This window comes from Sitophilus oryzae, unplaced genomic scaffold (genome assembly GCF_002938485.1).
Source record: "Sitophilus oryzae breed Bouriz unplaced genomic scaffold, Soryzae_2.0 scaffold_358_pilon_pilon, whole genome shotgun sequence".
In the NCBI taxonomy this organism is placed as follows: domain Eukaryota; kingdom Metazoa; phylum Arthropoda; class Insecta; order Coleoptera; family Curculionidae; genus Sitophilus; species Sitophilus oryzae.
In genome coordinates this window covers 1,729,593-1,749,691 of record NW_022146927.1, presented here as the reverse complement: position 1 = coordinate 1,749,691, position 20,099 = coordinate 1,729,593, and the positions used below count along the sequence as shown (strand labels likewise).

At 29.6% G+C, this 20,099-nt stretch overlaps 1 protein-coding gene across 2 annotated transcripts; it reads left to right on the top strand.

Annotated features, from left to right (window-relative positions):
- The first annotated feature begins 9,349 nt into the window (after positions 1 to 9,349).
- LOC115884894 (protein quiver) lies at positions 9,350 to 18,825 on the top strand. Of its 2 annotated transcripts, none has more exons than XM_030903608.1 (4): positions 9,350 to 9,519; positions 16,300 to 16,347; positions 17,508 to 17,654; positions 17,781 to 18,825. In XM_030903608.1, the coding sequence occupies exons 1-4, from the start codon at positions 9,492 to 9,494 to the stop codon at positions 18,008 to 18,010; spliced, it is 453 nt and encodes a 150-aa protein (XP_030759468.1). In that variant the 5' UTR covers positions 9,350 to 9,491; the 3' UTR covers positions 18,011 to 18,825. The 2 variants fall into 2 exon arrangements, with proteins under 2 accessions (XP_030759468.1, XP_030759469.1); XM_030903609.1 differs by lacking the exon at positions 16,300 to 16,347 and adding an exon at positions 11,288 to 11,329.
- Positions 18,826 to 20,099: the final 1,274 nt, after the last annotated feature.

The window sequence follows — 20,099 nt, the reverse complement described above, 5'->3', positions numbered from 1 at the left end:
TGTATCTCACAAATTATCAGCTAATTTGAAAATCTAAAAATACTGTCAGATAGCCCTAATAAAGTGGCTATGAGAATATGTAATTAGTTTTTTGATTTTCTAAAAAGTAACGACGGGAAAAAATAAAATTGATTTTCAAAAAAATTCGTTTTTTCCAAAAAACTCAGCGATCCTTGAAATTTTAAAAACTTTTTTGATAGCATCTTGGTGAACATCCCAAGGCGCAACTTTGCCCCAATTTAACCATCTTCGTATCTATTACGGTTTCCGAGATACCAATGCTCGCACCTCGAATTTGTAGCACCCTGAATAGAGTAAGAAACGCTCTTTTAAACGAGCCCTCGTTTGTTGGAAAAAATGTTATAGAACATTTTTTCAGAAAGTTAATATTTTCCTAGGGATTGAAAATGTTGATTTTTCATCTAAAAACTGCACATTTTTTGCCTTTTTTGAAACTACAACCTTGCGTTTTATAGCAAAACTCATATAAAGCAAATATGAAGCTTTTGGAATAAGTAAACGATCCATTTTTTGTTGATTACCGTAGATTTAATAATAACCGATATTGGCCTACAGGGCCTTGTTAGTTATAAATATTTTTTCTGCTAGCTCTACGCTCTACGGCTAATAGTTTCCGAGATACAGACGATAGATAATAATCTACCACCTCTTCGAACACTTGCACTTATTTAAATGAGACCCTGTATAAAAATTTATCTGTTAATATCTAATAGAATACATAAAATGGAGTAATCCAACAATCCAAATAAAAAAAAAACATAAAAATTATCCTACGTTATTATTATAAAAAAAAACATTTTATATCAAATTTAGAACTGCCACTATAAACAAAAAAAATTTACGTGGGCTAGTCTAATTTGCTGTTGAAGCTTTAATTGTAAGATAAAAAAGAAAACCTCCCGTGTAGTTGAGATATGTTTAAAATTAAGATATTTTTGTCTTCGCCTTGTATATACATATATATATTTAATATGTACCGGGGACATTTCAGAAGATTATTTGACGATTTGAATTATCAGCTACTGAAATATTGTTTTGAAGCGTCCCCTGTATATAACGGAGCTAGTAGCCTTGAAACTGACAGTTTTGGAGAAGGTATTAATGACATTTTGTTGTTTCAAAAAGCAAGTTTTATTATACAGCGTGTCAAAAAAATAATGTATCTAACTTCAGTGTGTGATTCTATATATCAAAATAGTAGACCCTTAAATGTTCGAATTAAAGAACATAAAGATTATTTAAGAAAGGGAGATTTTCACAAATCTAAGATTTGTCAGTATTCATGGGACACAGGGCACAGAATAAATGTTAATAACGCCAAAATTATAGTGAAAGAAGCGATAGCCTCTAAAAGAAAAATAAAAGAGGCTTTTTTAATACAATCTCATAAAAATAAATGTATTGCTCATGCATCTGTAGATGTTAGTAATGTATGGCAATCGCTTCTTTGATTTTAAAGAACATAACATAAATAAACATAACATACGTAAAAATTAAAAATAATCATACAGAAAGTTTGGGTTTTTTTGGTTTTACCTTATTAAGTAATTGTTATCGGGTAGTAATTGTTAATTTTGAAGTTTAACTTGTTATAATGTCATTTTAACAGAACGTCAACGGTTTTTGTAGACGTATCTATTTTAAAAAACTAAAGTGTTCTCGAATAGTTGAATTTAAGTATTTTAAATAGTTTTTTGTCTTTACTCTTTGTATTTTTTTTTTGCTTCCGACGACGGAAATAAAAAAACGTTAAGCATTTTTTTGTTCGTTAGGAAATTTGTATATCATCTGTAAACCTAACTTCTGAAAAGTAGTTTCCGTTTGGATTAGCGGAGAAGTGTTTACAAAAAATAACTATTTTATTTTGTAGATTTTCTTGAAGTGGCGAAATACTCATATAGGATTTTTTGGAGAGATAAATCCGCCAAATAGGTATAGACATTTTTTATATTATTTTTATTTAACTTTTTGTTTTATTTTTATCTGTAGAATCACCCATCATACACTATTTTTTTTGACACCCTGTATACTGTGTGACAATTTTATTTTTTTAATATGACGACAATTTATTTTTTAGCATTAATCGGACCCATGATGATATGAAAAATAAATCTTATTTTTACGTGAGAAATCTCCCCACGAGAGATGGCACATGTTTTTTGAAACACCCTGTATTTTATACTTTTTGGATTCTACGTGAAACTCTAAACACATTTTGATTTTTGCATACAATGCCCTAAACTAAACTTTAAGCATTTTTGAAGTATTTTCAAATTTGTGTAAAAAAAGGGGCATTTTAAAAGCAAAGGATAGTTTTACATTTTATGTAGCATTGATGTATTTTTTTATAAATGTACAGGGTGAGTCAACGATAGAGTAAAGTCCATTATCTCATTTGTTTCGAGGTTTACAAAAAAATATTAAATATAAAAGTTATAGAGATGGTTACGATACACATTTTGAAATTATTATACCGTATACAGGGTGCTTCAAAAAAGTGTGGCGAATATAACATATGTTTTTTTTAAATGCAACACCCTATTTTTTATTCTATTTTTAGATTCTGCGGAAAATTCCATAACTTTTTTATATATAATGTTATATACCTAAAATTAATAGTTTTTGTTATATTTAAATTTGTTTAAACAAATGTTAGGTTGCAGTGTAATAAAAAATTGTCAATGATGACATTGATTCTAAAGTTGGACAACTGAAATTTGGTAGGAGAATTTTATAGATATATTAAAAAAGACCTATGTAAAGATATTTTAGTTTGATGTTACAGGGTGTTCAAAATATATTTATGAATTTCAGCTACTTAAAATTAAAAAATATCAAATTTTTTAAATGGTACACCCTATATATTATCATTTTTTTTTGGTAGATTTTACAAAACTCTTCAACTTTTAGTAAGTATGTCATATACTTATTTTTATTAGTTTGCGATTTATTCCAATTTTTTCTATTTTTACCCATATTTTTAATACAATTGCGCTATAACATCATAGTTGCCATGACAAAAAGTAATAATTATCACAATTTCATGTCTGTTAAGCAAGTTAAGAACAAAATTTGAATTTTAGTTTAATTTGTTGTAATAAGTATAAATGGTAGAGATAATAGTTACAGATTTTCTTGAAATTAATTAGTCAATGTGACTGATATACACCGACAAACCTAGAAAACCACATTTTTTGGTTCAGTACTATATATTATATAGTACTTTGCTAACTACTATAAAAAGAGGTGTTATATTATCTACAAAACATCTTCAGTGTGTAATGGGACGGTTTCGCGGCAGTAGTAATATTGGCTTTACCAAATGAGTTATAAACCAGAATTACTACGAGAAAAAACTTTACTGTATGTCGAAGAAAATTCCTATATCAGTAGTCTTTAGCAATTAGGTAATCTAGTATTACCCTAATCTGTGACTATTCGCCCCGACGAAAAATCCCAAGTGTCATCTTTCATAATATAGAAATACACCAAGAAATTCACTACTGCGATTTAGTTTATTTGAGTAAAGTTAATTAATTTTAACTAATACCAGCAATTGTAACTAATTATGAAGCTGCTTGTTAAACGTAAATAATAAACAGTTTTGTTTTGTCATGGTAACTATGATTCTATAGGGTAATTGTATTAAAAATATGGATAAAAATAGAAAAAAATGGAAATAAATCGCAAACTATTAAAAATATGTATATGACATACTTAATAAAAGTGATAATGATAACATATAGGGTGTCCCATTTAAAAAATTTGACATTTTTTAATTTTAAGTAGCTGAAATTCATAAATATATTTTGAACACCCTGTATCATTTAACTAAAATATATTTACATATATCTTTTTTTTCAGCTCTATAAAACTCTCCTACCAAATTTTGGTACTCCAACTTCAGAAACAATGGCACCACTGACAATTTTTTACCACACTGCAATTTAACATTTGTTTAAATAAATTGAAATATTTTAAAAACTATTAATTTTAGGTATATAACATTATATATAAGACAGTTATGGAATTTTACGCAGAATCTAAAAATAAAATAAAAAATAGGGTGTTGCATTTAAAAAAACATATGTTATAGCCGCCACACTTTTTTGAAGCACCTTGTATACTCTATAATAATTTTGTAATTTGTATCTTAACCATCCCTACAACTTTTATATTAAACATTTTTTTGTAAACCTTGCAACAAATGAGATAATGGACTTTACTCTATCGTTGACTCACCCTGTACATTGAGTACGTGAAATAAAATGACAGGCAGCATATGTCACTGTCAAGAATTTCCTCTTGTTAGACAGATTTACATAGTGCGTTTAGAATATTATATTCTCTAGAAAAAATATTTTTTTAAAATCAACAACAGAGAAAAATAGTATAGTGCAACTGGCAGAAGAAAACTAAAAATAATTGTCATTATACAGTATGATGAAAAAATAATATTAAAGCATAAACAATAAGTTTCAAGGCTGCAGCCTTATGTCCTGATAGCTTTACATGTTTCGTCCATGAAGGTTTAAGAAAAAAAACAAAATTTAATGTAAATTAAGAAAAAAATATCCAAAATAATATAGTTTGTTAGATCAAATGAAAAAAGCAACCATTTATACTACAGTATTCTATAGAATATATCCTACCTTTGTTCTTATCAAAATATTTTTTCTGTTATTTTTTTAACGAATGTGTTCTTTAATTATAATTTATTTTGAAAGCATTTCATGTGATATTATGTACTTTCCCTACTACCTGGTTATACAGCGGCTCAGAACATATGTATGTCCTGAGTCGATACATAGCACAGTATATATATTTTGTTGCTTAAAACTCTTTGAAGAGTCTTGAGATCAGAGAAATAAGTAATCGTAGATGTGTACCGACACATAAATAACGTTGGTTTGTAGTAATATCAGACATGTAAGTATGGAAGATAAATACTTTCAGGAAGCACAATACTACAAGACTATCAATAACTATTAAACAATTTGTACATTTGTGGGACTCCTCTAGGGCCACTTATTTCTTTGAGATTTTGACTCTTACTAAAGGGAAATTTATTATCGTAAAGGACTTATTTTCCTATGTACTGAAAATGAAAATTATTAAAGCTATGTAGATTTTTAGTTGGTAAATAAAATAACTAACAAATATCAAAACTATCCATGTATACTACTAAAATTTATTATACAGAAATACTTATTTTCCTTATTGTGAATATACTATATTCATCCAAAATTCTATCAGTAATATTAAGATACCAAAAAACAATATCATTGCTTGATACTTAAAAAAATATAGTAAAATAGTGTAGAAGTTATATTATTGCTGATAATAAAAAGGGCTTTATATTAATATTATTATGTTGTTCTCGAATAATTTTGTTTCGTATTTTTAATAATTTTACTTTGTTGTTACCATTAAATCATACCTCTTGAAAATAAACCATAATATATAAAAAGCAATATAGTATTTTTATTTCTGAACTGACCAGACGTACGTCATTATGACGGAGTGTCCGTTATTCAAAAGCAATGTCCCCAAAATGTGTCGATAATTCAGTGTCCAAGCTGTTTATATCATTGACGCTATTGACACAATTCATAGTTAGCAAGTTTAAAAAAGAATTTTCACTTGTAGTTCAGTCATTGGGGATTTTTGCTTGGAAAAAAGTCCGGAAGTTTTGCAACTTTGCAGGTTTATAGGTTTTGGGGTCCCTAACTAAAATCCATTAAATGCACATTTCCAGACTTGCCGCCGGCGCCGCCATCTTGCCAAGATGGCGCACAAAATCTGTATTTTGTGAATATCTCGAAAACTATGTGTTTTTCGCGAAAATTTGAGGAGAGCGAAATTAAAGAGAATAAAATTTCCTATAAAAAAGGTTTTATGAAAATTCTCGCTAAACTCAACCGTTTAGGCACAAAATCCCTTGAAATTTTACAATTTTGCGTAAAATATGATATATTATGAATAGTCGATTTTCCGAAGTCAAATGTCGATTAAGGTTTCTTCAATTTTGTCATGAAACAGTGGCGTATCATTAATTCGCTCATTAATTTATGAATAATTAATTTTAATTATTGAAAATGTGTACTTGTTTCCACACCACCCAAGTATATGGCGCGTTTATTTTAACGTGGTCTCCCCGGAGGCCTACTCCACTAGGTAAATTAAAAACTTTAACTTATCTGCACAAGCCCGACGGATCTGGCTCATTGATGTCAAAGTCGATCATGTCTGCTGTGCTGGGCTCATCAGGGTGGTCTCTCAATACGTCCAACTCTTCATCTTCAGCCGCCAGAGGGATATCTACAGGCAAGTCCAACCCCTCTTCATCGGATTCGTCGAGTGCCACTTCAGTGACGTTGTCACAGGATTTCCCATTGCAGTATGCACAAATCATTGAACATTTTAATCCTGCTTTTCTGCATCCGCAGGCATTTGTGGCTTTACCACAGTTGTTGGTTTTGCATTTACAGGATAAAAATGCCACTAGGGATTTTGGAGCTGGATCAACGTGTCACAATCATCTGTTTTTAGCTTAAGATGGAATATCATCGAATCTATCATTTTTTCGCAATGCATGTTAGGAATATTTTTTTAGGTAGTACACATACCTTTCGATCAAAATAAGATAAATTGAAATCGGTTCAGCAGGGACCGAGATATGCCACTTGGTTCATAATGGCGCGACGGCCATCTTGGATGACGTCATCATAGATGGCCGTCGCCATCTGTGAAAGTGTCACCATCGACATTATTGGACTACATGTTTTTATCTATCGATTAGATACAGATGACAGTGACTGGAGTAATGTCTGTTTTTGTTTTCTTCCAACCCCATTCTTCGGCATCTTTGGTACAACCAGACCAATGCTGAACCTGGTGGTAAGTTCGCAATGAATGCTGTCCAGTACGACAATTAATTATTCATAAATTAATGAGCGAATTAATGATACGCCACTGTTTCATGACAAAATTGAAGAAACTAAACTAAAACTAGATTTAGTGAACACTAATCGACATTTGATTTCGAACTGAATCGACTATAGTATGTATATCATACTTTACGCAAAATTGTAAAATTTCCATTGATTTTGTGCATAAACGGTTGACTTTAGCGAAAATTTTCATATAACCTTTTTATAGGAAATTATATTCTCTTTAATTTTGCTCTCTTTCTCAAATTTTATACTTGATTAAATTTTTTCTTAACTTTAAGAAAATCTTGGCACCTGCTTGAATAATATTATTTGACATTTAAATAAATATTATGTACTTAATACACCATTTAAATCTGTATTACACGAAATAAATCTTTCTTAGCGTAAAATCGTAAAAAATGATCAGAGTCAAGTTTGCTTTAACTTTGTACCATATGAAAAAAAAACGGCGTCCAGTTGGCTGAGAAATGACGATTGACGACATTTCCCATATAAATTTACATATAAAATGACAGCGATCTTCATTTCATAGCCATCGCTGACGCCGTTCTAGTATATTGTTTTTATTAGGAGTAAAAATTACACTTTTCATGGCGAGACTGTACGTTTGACATACAGCCGAAGCACAAAAAGTCATTTTTACTCCGAATAAAGCATGCTATTTCAAACGCCACAAATAATTTTTTAAACAATTTCAAACGTTCCAAATAATATAAAAAATTTAAAACTCATACCTTGTAAGTAATTATCATGATACAAAGGAAACAAGGTATGATATTGCGCAGGTTGGTCACCACGTCACAGGTGATAAACGGCACTATTAGTCGGCAAGCTCCACGCGCCAATTTCAAATTTTCAAACCAGATGACACATAATAAATGTGTATAATGTGTCATAACTTTTCAAATGTCAAGCTCGATGATTTTACATAACTTTAGGGGTTATTTAATTCTTCCCTATTTTAGGTCTTTTTTTATTAGTGGCAATTGAACAATATGGATATTTTGTTGTATGGCATATGACGTCACAGGCGATATGCGCAAACTGAACGAAATTGGAGACGCTATCGACCATACCTTGTTTTCAAGTTTTCTTTGTACCATGAGTAATTATATATCGAGAAAATATGGTTACGGCTCGTTGAATTTGAGACTTATGTCATTTTAATAATATATTTTCATACTTTTATGCTTAGGCGTAAAAGTGCTTTACTTTGATGCCTAGGCGTTAAAATGACTTTTTTATATTGTCAATCACGTCGCAAAAACTAATACTTTTGTGATGTTTGAAAAAAAAAATTTTTGAAACTAACTGGTATATTTTTCTGCCACAACAAAGTTATTATACAGTGATAAATGATAAGATCATATTGAAATACGCTACTGGGTAAAAAAAATTGGCTAAATTTTATCAATAATACTACATTTCAAAAGTTATTTTCCAAAATAATTAATATTTTTTAATAATTGATTGCAATTAATATTATTTGACTAGTTTAATTTGATTAATTAATAAGACTAGATTAATTTCATTTAAAATAAATTTGATCCGATTTTTTTTTCGTATATTCAACTACCAGAAAAGTAGAAGGAAGATTATAATGTATCTATCACAATATTTAAAAGAACTACTACAATAATTATTAGAAGAAAAACAAAAAGAAAAAAATACCCAAATAACTTCATCACCTTCTACTCAACTACAAAATAAATGAATATAATCTCTTACAAGAACACTACACAAACTACTTCTTGTATTCTACACTAAAACAAATTATGAAACTTATTAATTAATCAAACATAAAGAAAAAATAACTAAATTACCCCTTCACCTACTACTTAACTTGAAAATAAAATATAAAAACACTACTAAATTACTTCTGGTAGTCTACACTAAACATTATAATCAAACTTAATAAATTAATCTAATTTTACATTACAACTACAAACAAGAAAAACATCGACCTCGTCGGCCCTGCGGAATTTGTCGGGTATTTACAATGTTCAAATTGTATAATTACCAGCTTTTATAGCATATCTAATAGACAAAAAGTATCTGGTCGATTAGTAACCAATTGGCACAGTCCGAAAATTATTGATTTTTATTTTCTCTGTTTTTATTGGCCGCTTCAAAATTCAGAGTAACAAAAAATATTTTTCTCTAGTAAAAGACTGTGAAATACGCCCCGCCATCTGGTGCTTTACATCCATAAACGTCTTAGGTTGAGCTACTTTAAAAATTCATATACAAGGATCAAACTCTGCTCTGTACTCTATAAATAGCGTTACGGCTCTATATTGCGATACTCCCCTATAACTTACTGCAGTGCTCCTGACCAGCAAGCAAGAAAATCAATACGCAAACTGCTTTATAACTCTGGCTCTAAATGAAAATGAGTAAATTTTCCCTAAGATTTTCCCCACAAAAACGATGAAAAATATAAATAATTGATAAAAATACAGTGCGGGAAATATTGCCGGTACCTTTGTGATATGAATTTATTAAGAAGACAACATGTATAAAGAATTAATAGCTATTCTAGGTAAGGTGTCTTAGATATTCAAAAATTACATTTAGAGTTAGTTTTACTTTTTGACCTAACACACCTTTGAAGGTTTATTTTAACTATTTTTTTAAATATTTAAAAATTGCATTATTAATAATTCATTTTGTGTTAATTTGTTGTTATATGAAGAGAGATAATATAATATGAAAAAATATTAATTAAAGCTGAAAGACACCAAAGACAGAACAATAAAATATAATACGTCAAAAATAGATACCTATATTATATTATCGCTCAGCATACACTGTGCATACAGAGTGTTCCAAGAAACACATAATGTATTATAATTTGTCTGAAATCTTTCTGATGTTTCTTTCTTGTAAAACTTAAGTCTTGCACTTTGCAATTTTTCAATTACATTAAATTTTCTTTTACGATAACAACTACTAAAGAAACTAGATTTATACAGGGTCAGCTCTGTTGTTCCAAAAAACTCTGTTAATTTTTTCCTATTCGAAATTTTAACTTTAAATTCTTCAACGAATTTTTTATAACCATTTTTAGACTAAATTGAATATATCCTAACACCCTTTATGGCTTGGTATACCGGGTACGTCTCAAATGTTGCTCAGTTTTTAATTTTTCAGATAAAAAAAATGAGATTTTGTATGTTAGTGTATGACATAAATTAGGATTGATTGACGTATTCAGTTGTTTTGGTCACTTCCTGTTTCACCGGAAATAACTACAACTTGACAACAAATGACACTCTGAATAGAATAACATATCTTATGTCAACTGTTGACATTTTCGCTTAAAAAAATCATATTTTAAATTTCGATCTAATGCTCTGTGCTAAAAACACTAATTTTTAATCAAGGAGCCTTGGAAAAAAAGGCGTTGTAAGTACTTAAAAAAATAATAATAAAAATTAAAATATCTTATTTTAATGACACACCCTGTATCAATATTAATAAAAATTAGAACTTAACTATCTTAGGTAAGGAGGATTCAATATAATTTATCAGATTTGAAATAAATACTGTCCTAAGGGTAGTTTACTCTTGAATCTCGAAAAATATCAAACCCCATTAAAACGTACGTCTATGAGGTATCGCATTTCTTATCCTGGGCAAAATGTAGGTCTTATAACCATACAGCCTCCTGTCAAAAATGAAAAAGATCGCTCAATAAACAATCAAGATATTGGCTTGTATCCATCTTAAGTGAGACACCCTGTATATGATATGTAATTCTAGTCAGAGTGTAATTTTCTATCGAATAAAGTAAAAAAATACCGTGTATACACAAAATCTACAATTATATTGTTATTGTTACAATACAATTTTCTAATAAAAACTACACAGAAAAATATTGTAAAGTGTAATTCAACCTTTTTTAAATCTCTTAAAATAAATTATGTGTTTTTTGAAATAAACTTCTTGACAAAAATAATAATAGTAGTACAATAAGTCAAGCACTTAGCTTCAAAAAAAAGAACACTAAACACTATATTTTTTTAGATACATTAATAAAAATGTTGCGATATTTCCTATTTATATTAAAAAATAAAACATCAAAATATAGTATGTCCAAAATAATTAAAAATAAAACTACAGTAATTACACAACTATTTTTTTAACACCGTATATATAAACACACTAGAGCTCAAAAAGTAGTATAGTATTTTTAAAAATCAAAAAAACATTGAAACGTTTTTTTATTTTTATCATTTAAAATTGAATTGTAATACTAATCAAAATTGTGATATTTTTGAAAAAACAACAACCCTGTTTTCTTACAGTTTATTTTGTACATTTTGGAAAATCCCAATGGGAATGTGCCCGTGAGTAAAATTTCTTCTATTGAGTTGAATTTTGATTATTTCATTTGTTATTTTTGTTTATAATTATTTTTATTTGGTTAATTACAAATGTATCGTGCTAGAGGATTTGAACATCCGCCTTTTTGAAAGGACTTTTCAGTAGTGGTTTTTACTTATAAAAATAGATTAGACTGTTTTTGATTTAAAGATTACAAAATCATAACTCATTATTTAATCATCACGTTTAAATTATACAACTTTTGAGACCAGGGTTTAAAGCTCCGACTAGACATAACGTTTTAACTGACAGCCAAAACGGAAGGTAAAATGTTATGCATAGTCGGGACTTAAGATTTGTCGGTATTTTATACTTTATCAATAAAAATTAATATACAAAATTGGAATTATTATAACAAGAGATTATCCTGTATACAGGGTGACGCACCTCATTCGCCTCGGTTGATTATACGAAAACGGAAAGATGTAGAAACAAAATATTTTATGGCTATATGTGGGAAGGCAATGTGCACAATTTAAAATTATTTTAAAATATACAGGGTGTTTCAGAACTAAAATCCACACCAAAGTTATATTTTTTCTTATGAAACACCCGGTATTTTATTTCATTTTTGGATTTTTGGGCCCAAAAAAAGGGGTTTATTATAAGGGTTAAGTATGTTTAAAATCTTTGGTTTTTGAGATTTTTTAAAAGATATTTAAATAAGCGTGCTACAATAAAATAGATTATAAACACCCTGTACATTACTTTTCAGAATTAATTCTTGTGCTGAGTTAAAATAAGGTAAAGAAATAAACTTTACTCAAAAATTTTATTGCTTCTTTAAGTTTATACAGGGGTACTAAAAATTGCCCATCTATTTTAAATATATATCTTACATAAAAACTTTGTTATTTTTATAATTAAATTATTAAGTATTTTTTTAAATAAATCGAAGCAGATTTAAATGCTCTTTCTAACTATATTAGGATTTCCTATACTGATCTAGCTCAGATTTTGAAAAAAAATGATTTTTCAATAAAATGACAATCAAATGGCTGGTGTCGCCGTGGAAATTTCGAAATCGACTTTAGTTTATGGACATTATTATTTAGATCTATAACAGTTTACTTAAATTTACCCACAATAGTTTAATAAGTAAGTATTCATTATTTTATCAAGAAAAATAAAGCAGTATCTGCTGGCGGAACGAAGACGAAGTAATATGTTACTGGTGATTTTATTTTGGGAGGAAAATTGCTTTTTGGTCTCAATGCCCAAAGATATCCAAATAGGAATCTTCCTGATAAGTGTGCCTGTGAAAAACTACTTGTCCCATTTCGCAGAGCGGTAGTGTGGTTTATAAAAAACCTATTAAACATTAACCTGTCGTTGGAAGTGAAGAAAATTAATTTGCTGTAATTGGCTCTTTATACAAAAACCATATATTTACAAGTCATCGTAAATTAAATCAAAGAATTACTTTGTTTTTCTTTACAGAATAATAAATACATATTTATTAAACTATTGTAGGTAAATTAAATAAAAGTAAACTGCTATAAATTTAAATAAAGTCCATAAACTAATTTCAATTTTGAAAATAACTGCTAACGGTCACTAGAAACTTGCCACGACGACACTAGCCATCTTGGTTGCTATTTTATTGAAAAATTGCTCTTTATTCAAAATCTGAGCTAGATAGGTATAGGAAGCCCTAATATAATTTGAAACAGCATTTTAATTTGCTTTCATTTATTTTAAAAATACAAGGTGTTGAGTTTAAAATTACAAAGTTTTTATGTAAAATAAATATTTAAAATAGACCAGCAATTTTTGATACCCCTGTATACATTAAACGAAGCAATCAAATTTGTTAGTAAAGTTTATTTCTCTGGCTTTTTTGGTGTTCAAGGATCCAAATATGAAATAAAATACCGGGTGTTCCATAAAAAAATATAACTTTGGTGTGGATCTTAATTCTGACATACCCTGTATATTTGTAAAAAAAATTAAATTAAGCACATTACCTTCCCACATATACTCACAAAATATGTTCTTTCTACATCTTTCCGTTTTCGTATAATCAACGAGGCGAATAAGGTGCGTCACCCTGTATAAAATTAAATACCGACAAATATAACCTGAGTGAGTCTCTTAGAGGAATGTATTTTGATTCACTTTCATACAACTTAAAAACCCTAATTTAAAAAAATACCCTTAGCAATCGAACTTAGAGAACTATATTAGCAAAAAATCAAAAACAAAACTTTTTTAAATCATATTATTAAGAAAAAATAGTAATTATACTTTTATTATTATTAAATATAATATAGAAATAACATCGAAAAAATAAGAATACCTTGTTAATGTTTTTTCTTTTCATTTCACAAAATTCGTATGGTTTTTTTGAACGCCCTGTAGATAAATTAGAAAAATTTACATAGATGTAGTGCGTAGTGTGTTCGTGAAAACCAATTAAATTGTCAAGATCTACGACAAGGAAAGTCAAACAAAACCGAGTTTACAAAAAGTTTTGACAAAACAACAAAAAGAACTTTATTTTAGTGCATGCCAATTTTTGTAGTTTTAATACACACCCTGTATATATTATAGCAAATTATGAATTTTTACTTCTACGAGAAAACTTATAAATTAGATCTAATAAATCCAGTTGTTGTGATGTCACTATTATACAGGGTGATTCGCCGCGATGGTATTTTAGGAGTTAATTATGTAAAAATACAAATTTTTCCAAAAAATTCTATTCTGGTTCTCCAAAAACACCTAACTTACCATCGCAGTGAATCACCCTGTATATGCATTAAACAATAATACATTTTATCAAAATTTAAGTTCAAAAAAAAATAATAAACAATTACAACATTTAAATATACTAAATAAAATAATATCTAATATAAAAAAATAAAATCAAGTTATAAAATCCAGTAAATTATTTTTTACATTAAAGGATCCTTGTTTTGTTTTCCTTGTTTTGAAAATTTTTGGTTTTCTCGAAACAGACTATAAAAAATCAAGTTTTTTTCTCTGGTAAAATTAAAAAAGTTTTGTATACATCATTTCACCGATATATATTTTTATATAGACTTTAGACGCTTCAAATCACATCTTTATTCCTTATTTTTTGTTTGCTTCATACAGGGTGATTTTACTACCATTTTTTTTTGGTAAATTTCCAACCAAGTCATATATTCTTGATCCATAACTTTATGAACTCTTATTTGGAGGTTCAAGTAATAGACGAAAAACACAAACACGGTATTTTTATTGTTGTTAGAATAATGGGAACTATACAGGGTGTTTGAATTATTTTTTATTGTAAATTCGTGTTTTAAATCGCTGTAACAGTACGTAAGAACACCCTGTATATTACACCTTTCATTGCGCTAAATATTCGAGATTTGTTAGAGATAGGAGAATGAACATCTAAAGACAAACAAAAAGTCAACTCTTAAAAGTCAAAAATATATTATAGAGTACTGCACAATTATCTAACTAATTTAAGTTTCTTTCTCAGATTCACAAGAATTTCACTGTAATTCACGCCCAGACACAATATCAATTCAGATTTATACGCTATGCATAAAACTAATTGTTATAAAGTAATCAACAAACAATTTAAAATAATCACAACGAACAAAATACACGTTCCACAACGACTTTTATGACATCCCTTCCATCTAGCATAAGTATAAAATTAGTTAATCTTATTAATTTTTTTAAAATTATTGAAACAAAATGTTAAAAAAAAATCTGGTGAATCATAAACCCCTAAATTGTGAAAAAAAATCATAATGTAAATGATTAATGTTAATTCTACTTGTACTTACGAGTATACTAACGAGTAAATATTAAGCAAAGTTCATTCTCCATATCTTTAACGTTTCTGAAAAAAAAACATCCTATCAGAAATCTCCGTTGTTCTAAATAACCTTGGCTGTACATATTCACATCTAACGCTTTTAGATTTCATCAAAGAATATGGCATAACAAAGGATAACCCAAAAAGTCTGCGAAGAATTCTAGTACAACTATAAATTCTCGTAAAAAGTTAAATTGATAAATTTGACATCTCTGTAGCACTACCCGTAGAACTACACTATTATAAATAAATGATGGCTAAAAGAAATAATACTACTTTAATAAAATATGCCAATATGCCACTTTAAAAAAATAAGCCCCACGTTGGGCGCCAAAGATAAGTGTAACTCCAAAAGTAAATAATGACTTGACGTCCCCTTTTTGCCGCTGAGGCGAATCTGAACGAGATCTACTCTGTTTAGGCGGAATCCGAACAGCAATCTTCGGCCACATCAAGTGTCTACCGGCTTGGCGAGTGTCTAAATCGACTCTTACGACAAATCCGATCACATCCGGCCTCGAATCAGCCTGAACGAGCAGTGTGTGTCAATAGATTTTACAATATTGCTAAGGAACAACAGCATGACAAAGGTTCCAGACGATCACCCGTCCATACTCTTGGATCGTCTAACGTCGCTTAATTTCAGTGATTTATCAGGAACCGGTATTTAGACGTAATGGTCTACTTTAATGAAATAAGCTACTTTATAGAAATATGCCCCACGTTGGGCGCCAAACATAAATGTGAAACGTTCTTAGTTACATCCTGTCTTTTTTCGGTAAAAGCAGTCGTAGATTTATCAATATTTTCAAAAGACTGAACTAAATATACTTACTAATTCTGAAAACACAGAGTCTTGAGTGCCTGGCATCATGCACAAGAAAAACACAATTGTAGTTAGTAGGCAAAATGACTATATTTAGTCATCGAGAATAAATGTATATTAGAATTCTATGCAGAACTTTCAGGAGCACCCTATACCGAGTGTTGTCTCGCCAACCAAAATAAAACTCAAAATGTATACATAAAAAAATGGAGATTTCTGACCAGAGGACCCCGATTCACATTCGCCGAAACTTCTTCATTAATTTTCTTTTTTGCTTTGTTTTTCAGTGATAATATTGCTAGCTATAACTACCGTATGTAAAGCGGAATGTCAGAGTAAGTTTGCTGTTATTTTGCATTTCCTGTCTCTCTTTATTTCACTCGTCGTCTCACGCTCTCTCTCTCTTTCTCACTCACACATATTTCACTCTCGAGCGTGGGAGAGTGCGTGCATTGGTTCATATACGCCTCGATCCGGCAACGTGGCAATGGTGCAACGTTGTCAGATCGACTACTCTGAAAAAGAGCGAGCTCTCGTACATTGTTCTGTTATGGAAATTTGTATTGTGGAAACGCATGAATTTTTTCTTTTTGTTTTGTTATATTTGTTGTGATAGTCATGATTAAACCAAAAAAACTATAAAAGATACGTTGGTTTAATGATGAATAATATGTGTATTAAAATGTACATTTTTGAAGATACAGTGAGTGTAAAAAAGTTCTCTCGCAAAAATCAGAAAATTTAATATTATTGAGTTATCGAAAAAAATAATTATATAATAAGTATTTATCGTCGTTGTTTATAAAGGTACATAACCTAAAAATATTTTGTTGCATACAGGGTGTCCCAACAAAAATTATTTATCATTTGTATTTTTTTAAATTGCAATCCCCATTTTTCTATATAGAATTGTATTTAGCATAAAATTCTGCATATAGTACACTATTTTTATTTGATATGCGGTGTTGCCATGCTATTTCTTATTTACTAAAAACAGTATATCAGAAAAGTGGTAAAACCCTGGAGAGAATTTAACTTTATTAACACTTTCCAGGGTTGTTTTTCTAAATACCAGGGATAACAGAATAAACCAGTGAAAGAAAACTCACATTATCTTATACGGAGTATTTTTATGGCATGGCCAACATTGCAATATTTATAATGCTATATCTCAGTTTTTTAAAAACATAGATTTTCTTTTAGATGCAGAATCAAAAAACATTTTTTTTTGTATTTAAATGTATTTTTTCTTTTTTTTTCTTTGATAATTCAATAATAAAAAATCACATTCGATTTTTGATGCAAACTTTTTAACATTCACTATATAACACAAATGGATACTGGTTATTTATTCTGGCAATTACTTTGCGACAGAGCATGAATAAAAAATCGAAAATATAAAATAAAAAATATAACATCCATGAGTGTCCATTCGTGTTGTTCATTCGAACTACTATTTGAACACAACTATTTGGTACGGCGGGCCTACTTTTAGCTCGGCAGATCTACTGCTACGAGTGCGACAGCTGGTCGGACATGCGCTGTAAGGACCCGTTTAATTACACGGCTTTGCCCAAAGACCAACCCCCTCTGATGACGTGCAATGGATGCTGTGTCAAAATGGTCAGGAATGCCAAATCACGTAAGTAAAAATTTAATTGGATTTTCGTAACAAATCCGCCTCACGTTGGGCGCCAAAAATTTGTGTAACGTTTTAAATCCTCTTACTCTAATAAAATCTTAATTTTTCTGTGTTTTCCCTTTGCAGCCTACGAAGTAGTTCGTCGCACGTGTACCTCGCAGCTGCAGATCAACCTGTTCATGGTGGACCACGTGTGCATGATGGAAAGTAGCGGGACGGGGCACATGTGCTTTTGCGAGGAGGACATGTGTAACGGCGGCACGCCACTGATGCGACATCCCTCCTCCACACTGCCCCACGCCATCGCCACTGTAGTGACAGCCGTAGTTCTGCGCCTGCTCTGCATGATTAGTTAGAGAGACTCTTTTGGTTTTTCGTTCTTTCTTTTTTCCTCGATTGATTTAGTAAGATATTTAATCTTAGGCTAGATGCACACAGAAAGAATAAGACAATTTTAGTCAAAAACGTTTTTTACTAAAACTGTTTTCATGTAATGCCCAAAGCTGCAACAAGTAATTTTCAAAAAGACTTAAATCTTAAGCCCTTAGTCATTTCTAAAATCAAAATGTATATCTTAAGTATTTGACTTAAATCGTTTTCTTTCAGTCAAGTCAAGATTTCAGTCAACTTAAATCAATATAATGTAGTTTAAGACGTTTTTATGACTTAAGTCTATACAGGGTCCGACAATAGTGCGTCGGGCATCTGTAGCTCGTAGAAAAAAAAAACTTTAGAATTTTGTTTAAGTGCAAACATAAAGTGTGTATCTACTAGGAGGTATTTCCGGAAAATATTTTAACTTCTATAGGGTAGCTCAAAAAAGTGTGAACGGATCGGTATGTTTTTTTTAAATGGAACACCCTGTATATTATTGCATTTTTGGATTCCTTTCAGATCACTTTCCACAGTCTTAAAATATGATTGAATATATTTCTATACCTTTCAGAGATATTAATAAATAAATAAATAATATAAATTTTTCAGCCTTTCTTAAAAAAGTTATTAAAAATACAAGAACTGTCCTGAAATCAAAACTATATCAGGTATTTACTTTAGATGGTCTGTACTTATTTTGCTACAAATATGGTAACCGTAAATCATACAGGGTGTTCAAAATTCTACGCCAAACTTTCTAAAATATAAAATAATTTTTCCTCATTTTTTAAATGGAACACCCTGTATATTATTTTTTCAATAGATGAAGAATTAAAAAGTGAACATTTTTTGTAATTAGAGTATTTCATAATTTTTAACGGTTTCGCAGATATTCACGGTTTTATATCTCATATGGCCACCTAATGATTTTTCTCTCATATTTTACCGTTGAAAGAGCCATATAAAATAATACTGCGTGTATTGTGTCAAACCATTAAAAAATTTCATATACTTTAAACACAAAAAATATTCATTTTTTAATTCTCCATCTAATAAAAAATAAGAGTGTTCCATTTAAAAAAAAACAAGGAAAATTATTTTATATTTTATAAAGTTTGGCGTAGAATTTTGCAAACCCTGTATGATTTAAAATTACGAAATTTATAGCAAAATAAGTATAGACCATCTAAAGTAAATACCTAAAGACTTTAAAAAAGGTCAAATACCTAATATAGTTTTGATTCCAAGACAGTTCTAGTATTTTTAATAATTTTTTTAAGAAAGTCTCATAGTGTATTCCGTCTTTTCATGAAGATCCTAGTCACTTAATGAAAAAAACTAACCTAATAACCTAACTAAACTCCTAACCTAACCGACACTTCATGAAGTGACATAGGATCTTCATGAAAAGACGAAATACACTATGAAACTTCGATATATATATATATTTTATTTATTTATTAATATCTCTGAAATTATCGAAATATACTTACTCATATCTTAGGATTATGTAAAGTGATCTAAACGGAAGCCAAATTTGCAATAATATACAGAGTGTTCCATTATCATCCCGAATCCCGATCCAGTCTCTCTTTTTTGAGCCACCCTGTAGAAGTTAAAATATCTTCCTGAAATACATCCTAGTACATCCTTTACGTTTGTACATAAATAAAATTGTCAAGTTTTTTATTCTAGAAGCTACAGCCCGACGCACTATTGCCGGACCCTGTATTTTTTATTTACCTCATGATGATCTGCGAGTTAAGTCAAAATGACCAAAATAAAACGGTTAATTTTCAGAATAACTACAAATACAAAAATATGTTTTTTACACAATATAATAATACATTATTAAAAAAAGAAAGACTAAAACAATTTTGTTCATTTTGTTCTTTCTGTGTACGTCCAGTCTAAGGGTTTAATAAGTTTTTGGGATACAGGTAGATATCATCTGCAGGAAAGAGAGACCATTGTTTTATACAAGTGTATCTACCTTTATCCTTTTTTTAGTTTTTTATTTTTCGAATGAGGTAACACGCTGAAGTGTTTTCTTTTTCTACGCGCTCTCTT

Bases quoted from the DNA above. Each gene is read 5' to 3' on its own strand.
- LOC115884894 (XM_030903608.1), top strand. From the start codon at position 9,492: ATGTATAAAGAATTAATAGCTATTCTAG. The intron at 16,348-17,507 runs GTAAGTTTGCTG...GCCTACTTTTAG, and splicing joins ATGTAAAGCGGAATGTCAGA to CTCGGCAGATCTACTGCTAC. The intron at 17,655-17,780 runs GTAAGTAAAAAT...TTCCCTTTGCAG, and splicing joins GGTCAGGAATGCCAAATCAC to CCTACGAAGTAGTTCGTCGC.